Source organism: Centruroides sculpturatus, unplaced genomic scaffold, assembly GCF_000671375.1.
Source record: "Centruroides sculpturatus isolate CEXI.00-Female unplaced genomic scaffold, Cexi_2.0 scaffold1, whole genome shotgun sequence".
Lineage (NCBI taxonomy): Eukaryota > Metazoa > Arthropoda > Arachnida > Scorpiones > Buthidae > Centruroides > Centruroides sculpturatus.
Genome location: NW_019384326.1, coordinates 2,534,257 through 2,556,690, shown reverse-complemented (window position 1 = coordinate 2,556,690; position 22,434 = coordinate 2,534,257). Strand labels below are relative to the sequence as shown.

General features: G+C 31.9%; 2 protein-coding genes across 3 annotated transcripts in view; both read left to right on the top strand.

The window, feature by feature from the left end:
* Positions 1–3,888: 3,888 nt before the first annotated feature.
* LOC111627523 (spermatogenesis-associated protein 5-like protein 1) lies at positions 3,889–5,001 on the top strand. The gene has a single exon (XM_023371116.1). It carries the CDS (start codon positions 3,889–3,891, stop codon positions 4,999–5,001), a length of 1,113 nt encoding a protein of 370 aa, XP_023226884.1.
* Positions 5,002–10,908: 5,907 nt separating this feature from the next.
* Positions 10,909–22,434, top strand: part of LOC111628099 (spermatogenesis-associated protein 5-like protein 1) — a 43,749-nt gene continuing 32,223 nt past the window's right edge. Inside the window, exon 1 of one of the 2 annotated variants that reach the window (XM_023371825.1) lies at positions 10,909–11,957. In XM_023371825.1, the coding sequence (XP_023227593.1) occupies positions 11,055–11,957 (903 nt within the window). In that variant the 5' untranslated portion in view covers positions 10,909–11,054. Of the gene's footprint in view, positions 11,958–12,611; positions 12,797–22,434 lie in introns of those variants that run through there. The other variant, XM_023371831.1, reaches the window with a different exon arrangement.

Below are 22,434 nucleotides of genomic sequence, written 5' to 3'. Positions count from 1 at the left end.
GTTATCTGCTTTGCTCAATGGTGTGATTTTGCTCTGGGGTGTGATCTGCGATGCTGATGTAAAAAGTACAATCAGAATAAAGAAAAATTAAGCATTTATTTATTAACAGTTTATTTATATTCGTTTTTTTTATTTTTTATTTCTAATTTAAATTTTATCCCTAAAGTCTCTGAGAGGAGATCCAACACCCATATCATCCCACAGGCTCTGCTTATCTCCAACAGTTCCACTTTAATTTTTTAAAATATTCCCTGTAAATATACGTGATCTTTTATTGAATTTTNGATCCAACACCCATATCATCCCACAGGCTCTGCTTATCTCCAACAGTTCCACTTTAATTTTTTAACCCTGTAAATATACGTGATCTTTTATTGAATTTTCTTAAAATAGAACAAAAATTTCTCTGTTTTAAAACATGATTTACTCAATTTCCTTTATATTAATCCTTACTTTTTATCACGAATGCAAACAAAGTATTAAGCGCTTCATAAGTTGACGATGCCTTTTAAGGCTTCTTTAACCCTTTTACGAGGTCGTGACCCCAATTTTATAAACTTTAATCAACTCAGAAACTTCAGCAAACAGATTATCTAACCTGTTTAAATCTTAAAATAGATGATTTTACGCAGTTTTCATGGAATACGTGATTCATCTTTGTGCAACATCAACGTAACTATTTATCTAACCGTAAAGTTTATTTTAGTTTTAAATCGTTTCTTTCTTCAACTGTAATATATATATTTTATAAATAATTTCCTTAAAAATAAATTTTATATAGTTTAGCTCAACTAATTACTCATTATCTGACACTACCTAGATACATTATATGACACTATATAACACCTATTTATAGACTGTGGAGCGGCATAACTCATTAATTTTCTAGAAAAACAGATTATCCAACGCTTAAAATATGTAAAACTGATAATTAACTTGTATCAGGAAACAGATTATCTCACGTGTGATGTTAATGAAACAGGTTATCTAACCCATGATTATGTATACCCAAAGTGGCCAAACTGCGCTCTTCTAGATCTTTATTGCAGCTCCCGTATATCCGACCCCCTTACCCTAGTATATACATTATACCTATATAACAATAAAACAGCGTTCCAAATATGGGATGCGGCTCACGCGAAAGTGGCTCCTATAGTGACAGGATTTGGCCATCAATACTGTTTATACCTCCCATAGGATAAGTCAAGGTTCTTCACACCAATTATCTACGTATAATATAAGCCTTCGTAGTGTTAATCTTTACTGTTTTCATACTAATAAAAATAAGTTACTTAATTATTCTATACACAGTGATTTTTGCAACATATTTTAAGTTACCAGGAAACTGTATAAGTTTCTGGAAACAGATTGAAAGTCTTGTGAAGCTAATTATGTGAACTTGCAATTTTTATAAAGCAGATAATTCAATTTGAAACGTATTAATTATTGCTATATTGCTCAAGAAACATAGCTGTTATTTCCGCCATTTTCTTTAAATGGCGGAAATAAAAAAAGAATTACATTTCGAAATCGTACTTTGAACGTAATTATTTGCTATCGTTGCTAGTAAATGGTTTTATATTAACGATGTAACACTTAACTTTTTTCTTATGTGTATATTTATATAGAACTTTTTTCCCTTCTTGAGCCATTAAAGCTCATTGACTCACTTCGTATGAGAAACGGAAATGATTATGAATCACTGGCGTTCAAGAATATGTCACGCTTCAAGAAAGCTAACCACATTTTTTGAATTTCGAGATGATTCTTCGTGATGTCACGGAATGAAGTTTTTAAATTTCTCAGCGCTTTTAATGTTATTTAATCTGATAAACTTTTGTTATTATCTTACTAAGTTTGAACTCTGGAATAGTAAGTTGATTGTATTTTGTTTACGGGATTCGAATCCGGACTCTGGCGTGTAATGTTTTAGATTATTATTTTAAATTATACGGATTATGTAATGTTTTTAAAGCTTGATAAATATTATTCTGTAACAATTTTAATCCGAATTTATGTGGTTACATTCTGAAAACTTATGATGTATGTTGATGACTTCGACAATTTATTTTTAAGTTGACAAATCTCCGAGACCTTAAGAAAGATAAGCAAATCCCAAATAATGCCACGTAAACGATTATTATCTAAGAGAAAAACAAATGATAAACATCTAAGTTAAAAAAAAAAAAAAACAACAGGATATTGGTATCTTCTTTCAGAAGATTTGTTATCTTACAGGGTAACAATATATCTCTGCAAAGAATTTAATTTTATAAGATTGCTAGAGGCATAATATGACTCCTTACATTGTTACGGATCCATTTATGAGTCATATACAGAAATTAAATGTAATAAAAAGTAAATTTTCCTCATAAGAAGGTGTTAAATCGACTTTCAATAAACCAACGGTGCGCTTTGAAAGTGGTAAACAAGACGTTAACGGCCGATTTGCATCGGTAACATCATTTTGTAAGCAAAATATGCCTTTTTTTATACATAAAAAAAAAACTTGACTAGAACGAAATTCAGCCAAAATATTTATTTTGGAACGTTCACACAGCGAAGAGAATCACTTGGCATTAGTTTTGCTTGGACAGAGAGATTCTTATCTTCGGACAGAATGTTAATCATTCAAACGTAAATAAACATTTTTAAAAGAACACATTAAGATTTTATTGCTTATTTTTTTATTAATTAACATGGCTGAAGTTCTATTATATTTTAAAAACTTTTTTTTTATATATTTATTTATACGTTTTAAGCTTCCCAAAATGGCTGCTTGTGCGAGAATATACGTGAGTTTAGTGACTCACTGGACTTATTTTTTTATTTTTTTTTTTTTTATATATGTGTATATTTGTATGTAAGAGAATGACGAATTGAATCATTTTCTCACGGATGTGATTAAGTTACGTAAACATTTATCGTCAGATTAAATACATATTATTATGATAAAACTTTGTCCTTTCCCATAGAAAGTAACGTAACTGGTTAAGTTACGCTCTGACTTTCTGGATCATTTTTTCCCTTGTTTTTTGACAATGGAGAGGTCAAAAAATATTATTTTTTTTTTATATAGAAAATTTAGTGTTACTTCCTCTAGAGTCTAGATTATAAAATATACACAATAACTAAGGACAGAGGAACTGCAATAAATATTTGAAGGGCAAAATTGCTACAATATTAATGATTGTGAGAAGGGAAATTCATTAATTAATACTAGTAAACAGGAAATGGTGGAGAAGAATAAAGGAGAGAGAAAATAGCAAACGGAGCGCTCCCGTTCGAATTAAGGTATTTGTTACGAAAGTGTTATAATTATTTACGCATTGTCTGTCTGTATACGTGACTATTCGGACGTTAGCAATTCTAATGAATTTTTAATTTGGTGTAACGAAAACAATTATAGACTGTCGGCTTTTCCGATCGCCTGTACGGTATTATAAACTTATGATTAAAAATAGACAAATTTTCTATAGTTATAAGGCCTAATATAAAATTTATTAAGCTATCGTTCGTATAATAATAATTTCAGCAGAAAATTTTAACTGGTTTATGCTTTTGTAGCAGTTAAATCGTGGAATTATATTGATGCCGCTTAGATTATACATTCGAGACTTTTCCGGAATTAATTATTAATGTTAATTTTTTTAAGAAAATAACTCATGAATTTTGTGATATTATTATTTCTGAATAAATTTAAAAATTAATGAAAATTAATAAAAATTATTAAATTGTTTAAGAACAAATTTTACAAATTATTTTTCGTTAAATTAAATCTAATCGTTTTAATGAGATGGCGCTAGTGCGAAAATGGGTACTGCGGTGAGCACGTGCTTTTTGTGAACACGTGTTTTTCGTTTTTAGTTCGTTTAAACTTTTAAAATGATGGAAAATAGTTATTTAAATGTAGTTTCTTGCCAGGAAGGAGATTATTTAACTCAAAGATGTCGTTTGAGTTTTTCGTTTATTTTAGGATTAGGCTTACGTGTTGGACATTATGTTTCTATTACTTCTGATGATGGTTCTACGAGTGTAATTTGTATGTTACGTCCTTTGTATGAAACAGAATCATTACGTGCTGTTGAAATAGATGATACTGTCGTCATAAATCATAAGTCCATACGTAAGAGATTAAAACACATAAAATATCCTTCTGGATTCACTTCACTTGACACGTGTTTAGTAAAGGACATCAAAATTTCTGTTGTTTTAAGCGACATTAACGCATCATCTGAATGGAAAAACGAAAATTATCAGTTAGAATATTGGATAAAATGCCTTATTCAACAATTTCGCATTGTTAAAAATTCTGTCATAAAATGTGCCAATCATCCTCTTACGGAGTTATGCAAATTTCATGCCATTATTATTGAAGATCTGGACTGCAATGAAAATTATGTAGGAAAAGTCAATGAACAGACTAATATTTCTGTAAATAAAATCATCAGTAAAGAGTGGTACGAACTAAATCAATGTGTCGAAGAGATCCCTCTGGGAGGTTTACGGAAGGAATACGAAATTTTAAAGCATATAATTACTATCTCGACTAATAATTTTGAATCAAATCCCACTGGTATATTATTAATTGGACCTTCAGGAACAGGAAAGTCAACATTAGTGAAAAAAGTTTGTTTGGATTGTAGAGCACCTTTAATTAAAATTGGAATATCAAACTATTGTATATCTGGAGAAAGCAAAAATGAAAATGAATTAAGGAAAATATTTAGTCAGGCTGAGACGTTGTGTGAAGAGGGCCCTTGTGTCCTGTTGGTGGATGAGATTGAATTATTTTTTAATAAGAAAAGTAGTAAAAACTGCAAGCCTCAGTTGCGTTCTCTAATAGATAATGTGAAAAGAAATAGGAAACTGATAGTAATAGGTGAAACGAGTAAACCAAATGACATTGTTTTGAGAATGAGAAGATCTTGTAGATTTGAAAAAGAGGTAGAATTAGATCTAAACATTTCTGAACTGTTTATATGTATAGATATGCTTTAACATGAAGTAATTTCAGTATTTAAAATGTTAATCTATTAAAGATATAGAGGTAAATTATCTTTAATAGATTAAATTTCGGTAGAGGCTGCTTTCAGGTAATTTGTATATACTATATATGGTATCTATATAAACTACCTAAGAGTAAATTCTAACTAAATATATGATAATTATACAATTATTAATTATTTATTACTAAATTAAAGAGAAGGTAATACAAATTTCAAATAAAAACTTGTAGATCATCATTAGATTCTGTTATAATATCTTTTCCATCAACATTATCACAATTTGTTAATATCGGAATGTAACAGAATGTTACTTATTTAAGCAAAGATATTAACACATTGACAAAAATAGGATAATATATTTGTGTTTACGACTGTTGTGTCATTTTTATTGTTCATTTCCATGACATTCTAATGTAATATTTTTGAGTTTACATGCAACACCCAGCTGTGATGATGTTGATGGAAAAGACTGATGCAATTGTTTGCTATTTTAGTTAGGTGAGCATGTCACTAGTTATGCCATAAGAAGTTGGATCTTTCCCAGATATAGGAATTTAGAAATAACATTTACGGTATCAAATCATACTTGATGTTTTCTTTTTCCAGATATTTGTAACTATTATTTACATAAATATCAATTTAACTACATGCATTTTGTAGATGACAACATAAGTAGTGACATGTATATCATTTGTGATTAGTGTAAGCAGAGCATAAAATGAATGCACCAGATTTATAACTTTTTTGATCTTTTTGAAATTTATGAACAAAAGTAAGGTTTGTATATCTTAAATATTATAATTGATAATATCCATTTATAAAATTATATGGGTNCAACAATAAATAAATCATCGTTATTTTATATAAATAAATATATTTTTTTAATGAAATTATTTTAATAAAAATAAAATTCCTAGAATAAAACCTTCTTGGTTAAATTATCTGTTTGATAAATACATGCGGCTTTTTTCTTTTTTCCTCCCTTTTTTAAATAAAATAAACTGTTAATTTTCTTAGAATAGATTACTTAACCTATTTATGAATATTTTTGCTTTATTTATTTTATTTTATTTATGTATTTTTGATTAATGTACAGTGTTTTAGGCTCATAGTGTAGTGTCACTATTAGGGGACGTCCATTAATTAAATGTATAGTTTAAGAGGGAGTGAATCGCGAAAAGTACAGTTGTACATCATTGTACACAATGGGAAGAGGGAAGAAGGGAGTGGGTCGAGGCATTGTCTAAATGGACTTTTTATTGGTATTAGTGGTATATGAATTTGTTCTTATAAGCCTACTTACTAGTCACGTGAATAAACTACCAGGAAGCATTTTAAAGTCATTTCTTCAATGCCAGGGGTTGTATTGTACACGTAATTAAAGGGAAGAGGGATTGACAATAATATACTTTGGGCAGGGATGGAGAGGGGTGATCAAAAGTGACACACGACTCCTTACTTACTTTAAAACACATAACTTTAAATAATTTTATAATTTTTTTAAATAATATATTGTATGTTTTTAATAAAATAACAGAGCTTTAATGTATATTTTAGCATAATTTGTGACGCGACGTCAGGTTTTTCGCTTGGCACGCGTCGCCGATAATATAAAACACACTATACTTTTATAAAAATCAATTATGCAATCTAAAACTCTTGTTTCGTAAAGAAAATGCATTCTGTTAGATAGATTATTTAACAAAATTGTTCAAGCTAAACGAGAGTTTAGCTTAAACAAGTGTATTAATTCGAGCGATACCTTCTCTCGCGTCGCGTTTACTCGCGTCGCGCATAAGCTACGTCGCCTTCTTATTAATTAATGAGGACATTATAGACTTGTATGCTATTTCTTTTAAATTATTATTTTTTTAACTATTTCGATGTTTTAACAATATAATTCTTTAGTACGGAAAAGTCTAGCATCAATTCGATGTGATACAACGCGTTATCTCGTATGCGCCAAATAATTCACTAGAATTTTTGTCATTTAAAAAAAAAGTATGCAGATTATCTAATCTATAACCTTACAACTTTCTTAAAAACATATTATCTAATTTAAATATATTTTCAAGAATAGATTATCTTACTTTTACTTTTCTCCAAGTTATCTGCTTTGCTCAATGGTGTGATTTTGCTCTGGGGTGTGATCTGCGATGCTGATGTAAAAAGTACAATCAGAATAAAGAAAAATTAAGCATTTATTTATTAACAGTTTATTTATATTCGTTTTTTTTATTTTTTATTTCTAATTTAAATTTTATCCCTAAAGTCTCTGAGAGGAGATCCAACACCCATATCATCCCACAGGCTCTGCTTATCTCCAACAGTTCCACTTTAATTTTTTAACCCTGTAAATATACGTGATCTTTTATTGAATTTTCTTAAAATAGAACAAAAATTTCTCTGTTTTAAAACATGATTTACTCAATTTCCTTTATATTAATCCTTACTTTTTATCACGAATGCAAACAAAGTATTAAGCGCTTCATAAGTTGACGATGCCTTTTAAGGCTTCTTTAACCCTTTTACGAGGTCATGACCCCAATTTTATAAACTTTAATCAACTCAGAAACTTCAGCAAACAGATTATCTAACCTGTTTAAATCTTAAAATAGATGATTTTACGCAGTTTTCATGGAATACGTGATTCATCTTTGTGCAACATCAACGTAACTATTTATCTAACCGTAAAGTTTATTTTAGTTTTAAATCGTTTCTTTCTTCAACTGTAATATATATATTTTATAAATAATTTCCTTAAAAATAAATTTTATATAGTTTAGCTCAACTAATTACTCATTATCTGACACTACCTAGATACATTATATGACACTATATAACACCTATTTATAGACTGTGGAGCGGCATAACTCATTAATTTTCTAGAAAAACAGATTATCCAACGCTTAAAATATGTAAAACTGATAATTAACTTGTATCAGGAAACAGATTATCTCACGTGTGATGTTAATGAAACAGGTTATCTAACCCATGATTATGTATACCCAAAGTGGCCAAACTGCGCTCTTCTAGATCTTTATTGCAGCTCCCGTATATCCGACCCCCTTACCCTAGTATATACATTATACCTATATAACAATAAAACAGCGTTCCAAATATGGGATGCGGCTCACGCGAAAGTGGCTCCTATAGTGACAGGATTTGGCCATCAATACTGTTTATACCTCCCATAGGATAAGTCAAGGTTCTTCACACCAATTATCTACGTATAATATAAGCCTTCGTAGTGTTAATCTTTACTGTTTTCATACTAATAAAAATAAGTTACTTAATTATTCTATACACAGTGATTTTTGCAACATATTTTAAGTTACCAGGAAACTGTATAAGTTTCTGGAAACAGATTGAAAGTCTTGTGAAGCTAATTATGTGAACTTGCAATTTTTATAAAGCAGATAATTCAATTTGAAACGTATTAATTATTGCTATATTGCTCAAGAAACATAGCTGTTATTTCCGCCATTTTCTTTAAATGGCGGAAATAAAAAAAGAATTACATTTCGAAATCGTACTTTGAACGTAATTATTTGCTATCGTTGCTAGTAAATGGTTTTATATTAACGATGTAACACTTAACTTTTTTCTTATGTGTATATTTATATAGAACTTTTTTCCCTTCTTGAGCCATTAAAGCTCATTGACTCACTTCGTATGAGAAACGGAAATGATTATGAATCACTGGCGTTCAAGAATATGTCACGCTTCAAGAAAGCTAACCACATTTTTTGAATTTCGAGATGATTCTTCGTGATGTCACGGAATGAAGTTTTTAAATTTCTCAGCGCTTTTAATGTTATTTAATCTGATAAACTTTTGTTATTATCTTACTAAGTTTGAACTCTGGAATAGTAAGTTGATTGTATTTTGTTTACGGGATTCGAATCCGGACTCTGGCGTGTAATGTTTTAGATTATTATTTTAAATTATACGGATTATGTAATGTTTTTAAAGCTTGATAAATATTATTCTGTAACAATTTTAATCCGAATTTATGTGGTTACATTCTGAAAACTTATGATGTATGTTGATGACTTCGACAATTTATTTTTAAGTTGACAAATCTCCGAGACCTTAAGAAAGATAAGCAAATCCCAAATAATGCCACGTAAACGATTATTATCTAAGAGAAAAACAAATGATAAACATCTAAGTTAAAAAAAAAAAAAAACAACAGGATATTGGTATCTTCTTTCAGAAGATTTGTTATCTTACAGGGTAACAATATATCTCTGCAAAGAATTTAATTTTATAAGATTGCTAGAGGCATAATATGACTCCTTACATTGTTACGGATCCATTTATGAGTCATATACAGAAATTAAATGTAATAAAAAGTAAATTTTCCTCATAAGAAGGTGTTAAATCGACTTTCAATAAACCAACGGTGCGCTTTGAAAGTGGTAAACAAGACGTTAACGGCCGATTTGCATCGGTAACATCATTTTGTAAGCAAAATATGCCTTTTTTTATACATAAAAAAAAAACTTGACTAGAACGAAATTCAGCCAAAATATTTATTTTGGAACGTTCACACAGCGAAGAGAATCACTTGGCATTAGTTTTGCTTGGACAGAGAGATTCTTATCTTCGGACAGAATGTTAATCATTCAAACGTAAATAAACATTTTTAAAAGAACACATTAAGATTTTATTGCTTATTTTTTTATTAATTAACATGGCTGAAGTTCTATTATATTTTAAAAACTTTTTTTTAATATATTTATTTATACGTTTTAAGCTTCCCAAAATGGCTGCTTGTGCGAGAATATACGTGAGTTTAGTGACTCACTGGACTTATTTTTTTATTTTTTTATTTTTTTATATATGTGTATATTTGTATGTAAGAGAATGACGAATTGAATCATTTTCTCACGGATGTGATTAAGTTACGTAAACATTTATCGTCAGATTAAATACATATTATTATGATAAAACTTTGTCCTTTCCCATAGAAAGTAACGTAACTGGTTAAGTTACGCTCTGACTTTCTGGATAATTTTTTCCCTTGTTTTTTGACAATGGAGAGGTCAAAAAATATTATTTTTTTTTAATATAGAAAATTTAGTGTTACTTCCTCTAGAGTCTAGATTATAAAATATACACAATAACTAAGGACAGAGGAACTGCAATAAATATTTGAAGGGCAAAATTGCTACAATATTAATGATTGTGAGAAGGGAAATTTATTAATTAATACTAGTAAACAGGAAATGGTGGAGAAGAATAAAGGAGAGAGAAAATAGCAAACGGAGCGCTCCCGTTCGAATTAAGGTATTTGTTACGAAAGTGTTATAATTATTTACGCATTGTCTGTCTGTATACGTGACTATTCGGACGTTAGCAATTCTAATGAATTTTTAATTTGGTGTAACGAAAACAATTATAGACTGTCGGCTTTTCCGATCGCCTGTACGGTATTATAAACTTATGATTAAAAATAGACAAATTTTCTATAGTTATAAGGCCTAATATAAAATTTATTAAGCTATCGTTCGTATAATAATAATTTCAGCAGAAAATTTTAACTGGTTTATGCTTTTGTAGCAGTTAAATCGTGGAATTATATTGATGCCGCTTAGATTATACATTCGAGACTTTTCCGGAATTAATTATTAATGTTAATTTTTTTAAGAAAATAACTCATGAATTTTGTGATATTATTATTTCTGAATAAATTTAAAAATTAATGAAAATTAATAAAAATTATTAAATTGTTTAAGAACAAATTTTACAAATTATTTTTCGTTAAATTAAATCTAATCGTTTTAATGAGATGGCGCTAGTGCGAAAATGGGTACTGCGGTGAGCACGTGCTTTTTGTGAACACGTGTTTTTCGTTTTTAGTTCGTTTAAACTTTTAAAATGATAGAAAATAGTTATTTAAATGTAGTTTCTTGCCAGGAAGGAGATTATTTAACTCAAAGATGTCGTTTGAGTTTTTCGTTTATTTTAGGATTAGGCTTACGTGTTGGACATTATGTTTCTATTACTTCTGATGATGGTTCTACGAGTGTAATTTGTATGTTACGTCCTTTGTATGAAACAGAATCATTACGTGCTGTTGAAATAGATGATACTGTCGTCATAAATCATAAGTCCATACGTAAGAGATTAAAACACATAAAATATCCTTCTGGATTCACTTCACTTGACACGTGTTTAGTAAAGGACATCAAAATTTCTGTTGTTTTAAGCGACATTAACGCATCATCTGAATGGAAAAACGAAAATTATCAGTTAGAATATTGGATAAAATGCCTTATTCAACAATTTCGCATTGTTAAAAATTCTGTCATAAAATGTGCCAATCATCCTCTTACGGAGTTATGCAAATTTCATGCCATTATTATTGAAGATCTGGACTGCAATGAAAATTATGTAGGAAAAGTCAATGAACAGACTAATATTTCTGTAAATAAAATCATCAGTAAAGAGTGGTACGAACTAAATCAATGTGTCGAAGAGATCCCTCTGGGAGGTTTACGGAAGGAATACGAAATTTTAAAGCATATAATTACTATCTCGACTAATAATTTTGAATCAAATCCCACTGGTATATTATTAATTGGACCTTCAGGAACAGGAAAGTCAACATTAGTGAAAAAAGTTTGTTTGGATTGTAGAGCACCTTTAATTAAAATTGGAATATCAAACTATTGTATATCTGGAGAAAGCAAAAATGAAAATGAATTAAGGAAAATATTTAGTCAGGCTGAGACGTTGTGTGAAGAGGGCCCTTGTGTCCTGTTGGTGGATGAGATTGAATTATTTTTTAATAAGAAAAGTAGTAAAAACTGCAAGCCTCAGTTGCGTTCTCTAATAGATAATGTGAAAAGAAATAGGAAACTGATAGTAATAGGTGAAACGAGTAAACCAAATGACATTGTTTTGAGAATGAGAAGATCTTGTAGATTTGAAAAAGAGGTAGAATTAGATCTAAACATTTCTGAACTGTTTATATGTATAGATATGCTTTAACATGAAGTAATTTCAGTATTTAAAATGTTAATTTATTAAAGATATAGAGGTAAATTATCTTTAATAGATTAAATTTCGGTAGAGGCTGCTTTCAGGTAATTTGTATATACTATATATGGTATCTATATAAACTACCTAAGAGTAAATTCTAACTAAATATATGATAATTATACAATTATTAATTATTTATTACTAAATTAAAGAGAAGGTAATACAAATTTCAAATAAAAACTTGTAGATCATCATTAGATTCTGTTATAATATCTTTTCCATCAACATTATCACAATTTGTTAATATCGGAATGTAACAGAATGTTACTTATTTAAGCAAAGATATTAACACATTGACAAAAATAGGATAATATATTTGTGTTTACGACTGTTGTGTCATTTTTATTGTTCATTTCCATGACATTCTAATGTAATATTTTTGAGTTTACATGCAACACCCAGCTGTGATGATGTTGATGGAAAAGACTGATGCAATTGTTTGCTATTTTAGTTAGGTGAGCATGTCACTAGTTATGCCATAAGAAGTTGGATCTTTCCCAGATATAGGAATTTAGAAATAACATTTACGGTATCAAATCATACTTGATGTTTTCTTTTTCCAGATATTTGTAACTATTATTTACATAAATATCAATTTAACTACATGCATTTTGTAGATGACAACATAAGTAGTGACATGTATATCATTTGTGATTAGTGTAAGCAGAGCATAAAATGAATGCACCAGATTTATAACTTTTTTGATCTTTTTGAAATTTATGAACAAAAGTAAGGTTTGTATATCTTAAATATTATAATTGATAATATCCATTTATAAAATTATATGGGTTTTGTATGTTAGTTTTTAACTGACTTGGTAAATAGGTTTTAGAAATTGATTTAGTGTCCATTCTGAACTTGATATCCATGTTACAAATATTATCTAGATTGTTTATATGTAGAAAATAATACTGGATATTCCTATGAATAAGAAAGCTTACTTGTGGAAATTTGTTAAAAAGTATGGCAGATCTTTACTTGATTATAGTATTGTTCTTTGCTTAAGGATTGTACATCTCAGACACATATCTACCTATGCTGTGCAATCCCCAGGAACAAGATAAACCATAACAATATTCTAATCTGCCAATTCTGTTCTTCATTTTAGACAGTTGTTATCTTTAAAATTGTGGTGCTAAAAGTACAGTAAGACCACGTTCACGTGAGAGATGCATTCCTAGATGACAAAGCAGTAAACGAAACAGCATTAAAAGAGGTCATTTTAACATGGAGAAATAAGGAAAGGGGAACACGTGGCCAAAAATAAACAAATTTTACTTTAATTTTAAGTTATTTTTTATATTAATTTGCATAAAAATATATGTTAAATAACACAAACATATGCACACAGAAATGTAAAGTTCATTTTTTGTGATGAAGGTCCTGGCTCTTTTGAAATTCTTGTTTTTTGCAATAAAGTCTTATAGTTTCATTTGATGCTTTTGGGTTCTTCATTTTCAAAATCTCTATTTTCCAGTTCTACTTGAATTCCTTGTTCTGCCAGTTCTTGAAGGTCGTCGTTGGTAAGGCTCTCACCAGAAACCTACAGTAACTTCTCAATATCCTGCTCTTCTACATCTAGTCCTTCTGTATTTTTATCATAGCTGAATCATTAGGTTGACAATTTGGTCAACCTAATGATACAGCGATAGGCTCTTCTCGTTGAGAATTCTTGGATACCTTCAGCCATAACTTCTTCCACACTTTTTTCATGCAGTTATCAGTTAATTCTTGCCAAGTGAAGTCGATATTGCCTTTGGCATCCATGATGTTATTTTTTTTTCCAAAATTGCACAAAACAAACATAAATTTAAGGGAAGTGCTGTGCTATGACAAATTGCCACCTTTTTCTGATTGGCTTGTGTTCGGGAATAATCGTATTATATGGAATCAATGAAATGCCGTGATAATTTGAATCAGCGTAAATTTTGAGTTTTTTTTAGGTTTCGAGCAGACCACGTTATATTGAATCAGTGTTAATCAAGACAGCGTTAAGCAGGGTCTTACTGTACTTGTAGTCTAGTATCTAAAATTACATCAATGAGCTTTAAATACAGAAACTATTCTAACCTCAGCACCGGGATGAAATCTACACTATACTATCCAGAACCTGTAAACGGTGCGTGATGCGTATATATTGTATACTGCTGTTGACGAACATTTTTGAACAATCTCTTTGCTCTTCTTCAGGTCAATTGGAATTCCCTGGATGGAGTGTATTCTATTTGTTGGGATCAGGTGTCATTCCGACGAAGTGGGTCATTTCTGACATGTGTGGTCGTGCGCTGGAGGAGATAGTTGTGGGTTGGCATCCAACAGGGATTGCTAGGCCAGAGATGGAGTCAGCTCTTTTTTCCGGTTAACGCACGTGGTTACCTGGCTGGTGTTGTAGATAGCTGTGGCCTCTAGCCATGTGAGATGCTCCTGGTAGGTGTGTTGACGATAACAGTAGCTTTTTCGAATCGCACCTCGACCTTGGGATCTGACACATATGCAGCCAGGGCTGTGGTGAGTCTCCTGTGTTGGATATCCGCCTGGTGTTCTCGTAGACAGGTATTTAAGGAACGTTTGGTTGAACTGATGTATAATAAGTTTTCGTTCTGTCTGTTGTCCCTGATTGGGATAGAATAGACTCTGGGGAGTCTGGTGCGATCAGGAGGGTCTTTTTCATTCTGTAGGATACAGAAAATTGTGGGACATCTTCTGTATGCTAACTGTATCCCGTGTTCTCTGGCTATCTTCTTATGTACTGTTTTAAGGTATGGATTGAATGTGATGGGGACTCATGTTAAGCCGTCTTGCTGTGGATTGGCATCATTATTTGCAGTCGGGGCGTGTTTCAGGCATTGGTATTGTTCTACTAAGGTGTGTCATGTTTGGGAACCTGTGCTTGGTTGCTATCCTCCTGATGTGGGCTAATTCGGTTGCCAGGGCCTGTTTGCTTGATGAGTGCAGAACGCCCTTCTGACTAGAGTGCTAAAGGCAGCCTTGTACAAGAATGGGTCACAAGAATTGGCTGGTATGTATGTGGGGGTGGCTGAGGGTTTGTGGTATATAGATGTGTGGATGCTAGGTCCTACTATTTTTATTCCAATGTCGAGAAAATGGACCTCCTCTGTGCTAGCCTGCTCCAGTTCAACTGTCAGACCAAAAGGGTTGTTGATGGTTTTGACAAAGCATGTCATGTCAGGGACCTCCCTCCATATGATAAGAATGTCGTCTACATATCTTTTACAGATCAGGATGTTAGGAAGGAAAGTCGGGGGGCCTTACTCTCGAGCTGTCTGATGACCATTTCACAAAGGTCCCCTGACAGTGCGCTACTCATCGTTACACCCTTCTTCTGCCGGTAAATAGTGCCATCGAACTTAAAAACAGAGTCGTAACACATGAGATGGACTACCTCGAGTATCTGTTGGTGTAGCATATGGTCTTGAACTGTATTAAATAAAAAATCTCTAAGGGAGCAGAAGGCTGGAAGGAGCTCCACCAAAGGGTACATAGATTTGAAGTCCAGGACTGTCATAAATCATGTCGGGGAGGGTAGATCTTGCAGGAGGTGGATGAGGTCAGTCAGTTTATTTATGTTGTAGGGGTAGTCCTCCAGATGGGGAGTTAGAAGGTTGTGTATGGCTTTCTCAAGCTTCTGTGTTGGCACCCTTACTTTGTCTACAATCGGGCGTAACTGTTGGCCCCCTTTATGCATTTTTGCGTAGGTAAAAAGCCTAGAATGTCTGGCGAATCGACCACTATGTCGTGTAGTGCTAGGCACTTGGCTAATTTAGAGTTAGCCAGATGTCTAACCTTAGCATGTAACTTGTCTATTACATTGTCCTTTTCTTTCTCACATATGGTACCATCAATGTACTCTCTCAAACCCTGCTGGTGTGAGCTACGTTTCATGAGGACTAGTGTTTTGGACTTATCAGCTCTAGTGAGAATTATTCCTTTCCTTAAAAAATAGTATAAACTCTATCACAAGATGATGATAATCTGATGATTCAGCTTCAATGTTTGTTCAATGTTGCTGCTTCTTACTTAATTTTTGAATGCTGGGAGTGATGTTATAATTCTCCATAAGAGATTTTGCTTTATTCAGATATATTGCAGAACATTACTGTTTTGCACTTCAACAACTCCCTCATATCTTTTAGTTTCTTTATGAAATTTTGTGCCAGGAGGAATGCACTAATTTTTTAAAGTTTTTCAGTTTCTTTACTTTTATGTACAGTTGATTTGTGCCTCTTTAAGTAATCAAATTCTTTCTTCCAATTTCTGTATGGTTTATTTATCAATCTCTTCAATCAGAGGTTAAGAACCAACATTAGCAGTCTTTTATTTTTTTTTTTCTAGATGGCAAGACACATGCTTTATATAATGCTGAATCCTCCTTTTTGGAGTAAGCCAACCAATGGAAAGTCTTCAGCAAATATTCTTGAAAACAAAGATTTCTTTTCCAGAACAATGAAATTTGCACTTTTCTGGAGGAGACCAGATGGATTTATATGCATTGGAGATTCTTTTTTCAGTACCTTTTTCAAAAATAACACCGCCTCCCAAGAGTAAATTTTGTTGTTGGTTGGTTGGTGCCTGTTCCTGTCAGCATTGCCAGTATTTCATCAATTGACTATGCTGGTTTTGAGCATTCAGTATCATCATCATGTCAGATTTAATGGGAAACTGCATTCTGGTTTTGACTATAAGCAAATAAATATACAGAAGATTTTGTTTCTTTTATTTATTTATTTTGATAGGTTTAATTCTAATAAATAATTAATTTACCTCTTCAGTCTATTGTTTTTTGCAAGAGTAATTTAGTAAAGAATTCAGTAATTTATTGGAAATCCTTTAATAAAGAACTTTTTAACTTTTTACTATTGTTTTTCTCTCTAATAACGTTGTTAATTAATTTATTGAGGCATTTTTTTTTTTATTTTGTTTTTAATTCTTTCCAAATGGAGGGTTAAACCCAAAACCCTCCTTATGCATTACCTTGCTTTAATCTGTAATTGTAGGAAAGTCTTCCTTATGTTTATTTGTCAGTTGTTAATATTAAAATTTTTCTCATACTTGATTTATTCACACTTAAAATATAAATAACGTAATATAAAATTTTTCATATTTACATTCTTATTTTAATTTCGTATTTACGCTCTTTTTTTGTGTTCGATTTTATTCTATGTTATGGTAACTGAAGAAGATCGTTAAGAAATGATCGAAAACGTTTTTACTTTATTAATTTTTATTAGCTGGATTATTAAAGGTGTGTTTTATTCATAGAAATTATATCCCAAACATAATTCCTGTATATAAACATTTATTTTATATATATGGTGAAGCTTATTGTTTATTAACTTAAATTTACTCAATTAACAAAAACATTTACTGTTTTATTACTATAATTCAATAATATTGAGAGAAAGTCAATAAATAAGTATAATTCCCTCCTTCTGAGTGCAAGTGTAAGTTCCCTTCTGAATGCATGTGGTCCATCAGTGTACAAGCTTCTGGTTGCCCTTAAAAAATTTAATTTCAGTTGGACCCTGAGCCACACCACCTCCTGCATCTCTTCGTCACCTGAAAATTTTTGATTATGTCAACTATTTCAAAACCCATCTGTCCAAACTTTCTGGTATCAATTCATTATGCGTAATGTTGTAGGCTAAATTATGTTAAAGTCTTCAGCAATATTATCAATTGTGATTCTTCTGCACTCACAAATTCTCTAATCAATCACACTTTTCACTGTATCAGTTGCCACAGTGATCAAGTGTCTGAAATGGCTGTCATTGATTACATTTTCCTTTCTATTCTTGAATCTTTCATTCGCAGATATACTGCCATTTCTGACTAAAACAATACTCAACATACTGACTTTCGTTTAATGATAAAATTTCAAGTGATTTCATTTCTTCAGTAAAAATTTTCAAAAATGAACATTACACTGTTCCACACTGGTGTAGTTTTAAGTGACCTGACCATCATGCTGCCAAATATAGACGTAGCAATGTTGCCGCAACGACAGTTCAATGCAAGCATAAGGAGCCACTTTAGTTTATGGATTAGCAGATTTTCTTACATTTCAGTTGTAATGCAGTTAGTACAATATTATACTTGGTTATTACTTTTCCTCTTATTATTTACTACAAATGAATAATTTTTTCCAATAGGACTTGAAAATATTGAAAATGATAAACAATATTTCAGAAATCTGTGTATAACTTTAAATTCTGTATCAGGAAAATCTATATATTGTTGAAAAGTTCTTTCTGCCCTGTACACTAATGCGTTGTTATGGCAAATGCTTTATAGTCATAGTCTATAATACTGTATAACATAACAGCACTTGATATTAATCATCATAACTTGCTTGAGTGTGTATGAGACCTGTAACACTCAAGTGTGACAGAATTTGCTCAGTGCTTTGATTTGGAGGCTTCTCTCTGTAAAGGTGGTCATCAGGACTTCGCTCAAAGCCACTAATGTGGATGGCGTCTGTCATAATAGTGTTCTGAAGGGTGGACTAATACTTTTTTCCTTCACATGTTTACATTTGGCTTGAACCAAACAGTGATCTACTCAAGACACTTATGTTACAGAAAAATGCTTTATAGTTTGTTTATGGCTTAAGAGGTCCTTTTGAATCCCTATCATAGATTTTATCAGACCTAGGGATAGGTAAGCACTGCACTTAAACCTAGATCCATCAGACTGAAGACCAATACACATGAACAACAAAATTATGACGACGAATGCCAATGACAAGCTTAACAAATTGTATCTTTAGATTAGCATTTCTCCATCTTTTGAGAATAACAGAATATTTTTGGTGTTTTCTCAGTTATGTGGAGTACCAATATAGGTGTACACATACATAAATATATATTTAAATAGCTGTACTTGCAGTAAGATTTTTTAAAAGTAAATTCAATCATTTATGTAATAAAATCATATATAAGGGTGGATCAAATGAAAACAGAACAGTGGTCATAATTCGGTGTATGTTTATATGAGTGTAACAAAACTGTGTGTAGATGTAGATTGGGAGGTGAAAGAGGAGAAACCCTATTGAGGAATGGACTCACTCTTGGTAAGTGTGCGCAACCACATGGTATGAGCTGGCGGTTGGTCAGGAGTGTCGTCCGGCAGGCAATCAGTCTGCATCATGTTTGTGACTAAAGAAGAGCAACATGGTGTTATTTGTTTTTTAGTGGCAGAGGGTGTTGGAGTTCATTAAGTGCAGAGGACAATGAAAACAGTGTTCTCCGTACACTGTTTTCTCCGTACACAGTGTTCTTCATACACTGTTTTCATTGTCCTCTGGAGTACTTTTGCTCCACAACAATGCACGACCACATACGGCCACTCGCACACTGAGCATGCTTGCGAAGTTTCGGTGGAGTGTGTTAGAACACCCACCATACAGCACTGACCTTTCACCATGTGACTTTCACATCTTTGGTCTGCTAAAAAAAGCATTGCGGGGTCGACGTTTTCAATCGGACAGCGAAGTCATGGACACTGTTCAAAACTGGTTTCAATCTCAGCCAAACTGTTTCTACGAACAAGGTATTCACCGCTTGGTGCAATAGTGGGACAAGTGCTTGTGTAATTTTGGTAATTACATTTGAAAATAAATAATGGCTACTGTTCTGATTTCATTTGATCCACCCTAATATATACATACATTAAAGAAAACCTAGTTCTATCATTTGATTATTAGTATAATTCAGTTTGTTTTCTGTATATTTAATGAAAAGCATATAAATTAAGAAACAAATTTTAGAATTACATTTTATTGAACAATGGTTTGCAGAACACTGCTCATGTCTTCAGGAGTACTAATCTCTTTATAACAATAGTTGAAAATCCTTGTTGTATGGTCTTAAGGGCTAAGGTCACTGATCAAGGGCTTTGTGATTTGTATTGCAGTGTTTTGTGAGGTCTTCCTGATTTGAAGGCTGGGCCATGTCCAACTAACTTGTCAGAGGAACACTTTCCAATGCCAAAGGGTGGAAGGTACCCAAGTGGTATAATAAGTGCTGCAAATAATTCTTTTGGGCACCAGACAACATCCCATTGTATTTAACCTTGCATCTGAATTGGAGGCTCTACAGGAATCGTGTGCATTTCCCCTACTTCAAAACTGCACATGGATGAAACTAATTTATCTTGTGTTACATTTGTGCAGGAGTTGATGACATGAGGCCTAGTAGCAAGCTTCTGCTGCTGGCTAACAGCCAGCATCTTCTGAGATTAGTTGCTTGCTTGTTGCTGCTGATCTACAGGGAGCACCACACAATGTGTGGAACCTTTACTAAGGGTAAGTCTTCATTTAATTTAGATAAATAATCATATCACCAACACAGTAGGAGCACTTCTATAGTGTTGAGTCGCTGTTTATGCATGTTATTGTCAGTCGTAATACAAAACCTCTGGATATTCACATATCAGGTTAGGAGTTTGTCAAATATAGTAGTATCTTTTAGCATCACCTCTCTGATAAGAATTCAAGAAGTTTCATTTTTGACAGTAAACAGATTCAGGTATTTTCTGACTCAGATTTCTAGTTAAAAAATTTGTTTGCCATACATTTATTGGTTGTAGAAGGATATTTTAGTTCCTTCTGCCTATCTTCTTTATGATTGATTGTATCCTTTCCTTTCTGGTGAGGTCAGATCTGGAGTTTTCTTCTGTCAGCTATTTGCCTCTTCTAATTGGCTGTATATAAAATACTCACAACAGTGTCTGGGGATGCAAGGAAAATAATCCCAGAAGTGATTTACTTCTGAATTCTTGCTAGGTATTGACAGGATCATTTAGAATCAAGGCATCAAACCTACACATGTCTCTTCCAGGCATGAAGAGATATTAGACCTCACTCTGACTTTCTCTGGTTTATGCAGCAGAGGGATTTGTATGATGAACCTTCTTTATCTGATCACAGACACATTATTTTTATTCTGAGCTTGGAATCTAACGTAAAAAAATAATTTTTTGTAAACCAAGGAGGAATGATTGAGCATTTTATAGTGTCTGTCTTCCAGAATGACTTACTTTTCTTGCCATCTTGATTTGTTAGACATTTAGACATTAAATTGACCATGACCCTGTGGGCCCACCAGTGGTCAAATGATAATACCACTGAACAATGGTAGTTATGAGTTTGTGCCTTACCAACAGGCTGGTCTCATCAAGTTTTCTGGGTTTTCTTCATATTTATAACACCTGAGTAGGGACCAGTTTCTGATAGAAAGTCCTACCAGAAGACATTGCTCTTGGAAGATTATCCATGAATTGCATTGCCACAAACAACTATTGATCTAGTGGAGCAGCACATTCTAGAGAAGCTTGTCCATCATTTTGTTCTTTTGTAAAATGAGGAGGTCCCTGACGTTGAAGTTGAGCTCTGAAATCCTCTATTTAGAAATTGTTCAAGCAAAGCATACTGGTGAGCGGGAGGTCTTTTGCTTCTGCTCAGTAAGGATTCTTTGTTTACTTCAGGGTCATTTTCCAGGTTCCAGAATTGACAATTCTAGTGAGTTTTTGTGTTTATTAAGCCTTTATCCAATAGAGAATCTTGGACTTTTGCTAGATTGAAGGTCTCCACTTCTAAGACCTTCAGAATTGCTCTTACTTTCAGATTGAAGGTCTCCACTTCTAAGACCTTATGCCTCTTCAGAATTGCTCTTACAATTCTTGGCCAAGGATCTATTTCTATTTATAAATATTTTTATATATTATTTTTAATTTAATATTATCTCATATATATTTTAAAATNACAGTTACTATCAGAGTGGTTTATAGTGTGCAAAGGTCTGTTAAATAGTTACCAGTGGAGTGTTTTTATTGTGTACAATTAATAAAAAAGACAGTTCATGGACTATCATAACATAGAAAAAAACACACAGTAAGTTTTTAGAATTATATTTTTTATAACGTTAATCATGTTCTACATCTGTATTTTTTAAAGCTTTTTTAGATAAATTTTTGAAATTTTTGTAGTTTTTTTAAAGGTTTTATTGAGTATAATTGTTAGATCTAATATAGAGTAAAATTTGTTACAGCAAGACATAAATAAAAATAATTTAATGCGCTCAGGATGAAAGTGCTAAAGGGATGTATAAATAAAACTGTGTACTCAAATGGTATTGTAATACTAAAATATTTATTGTTATGTTAAATATTTACTTGCAGAAAAAGTTTATGTAAACTTTTGTATTTTATAGTACTGAAGAGGGACCTTTTTTAGAAAAGGACCGAAATGCATCTATAGTAATAGAATAAAGTGAAATCATTGGCTAAAGCTGTGTGATAGTCTACCGCCAATATTAAAATTTACATTTTAAGTGCGGATTTACAAAGACTTTAC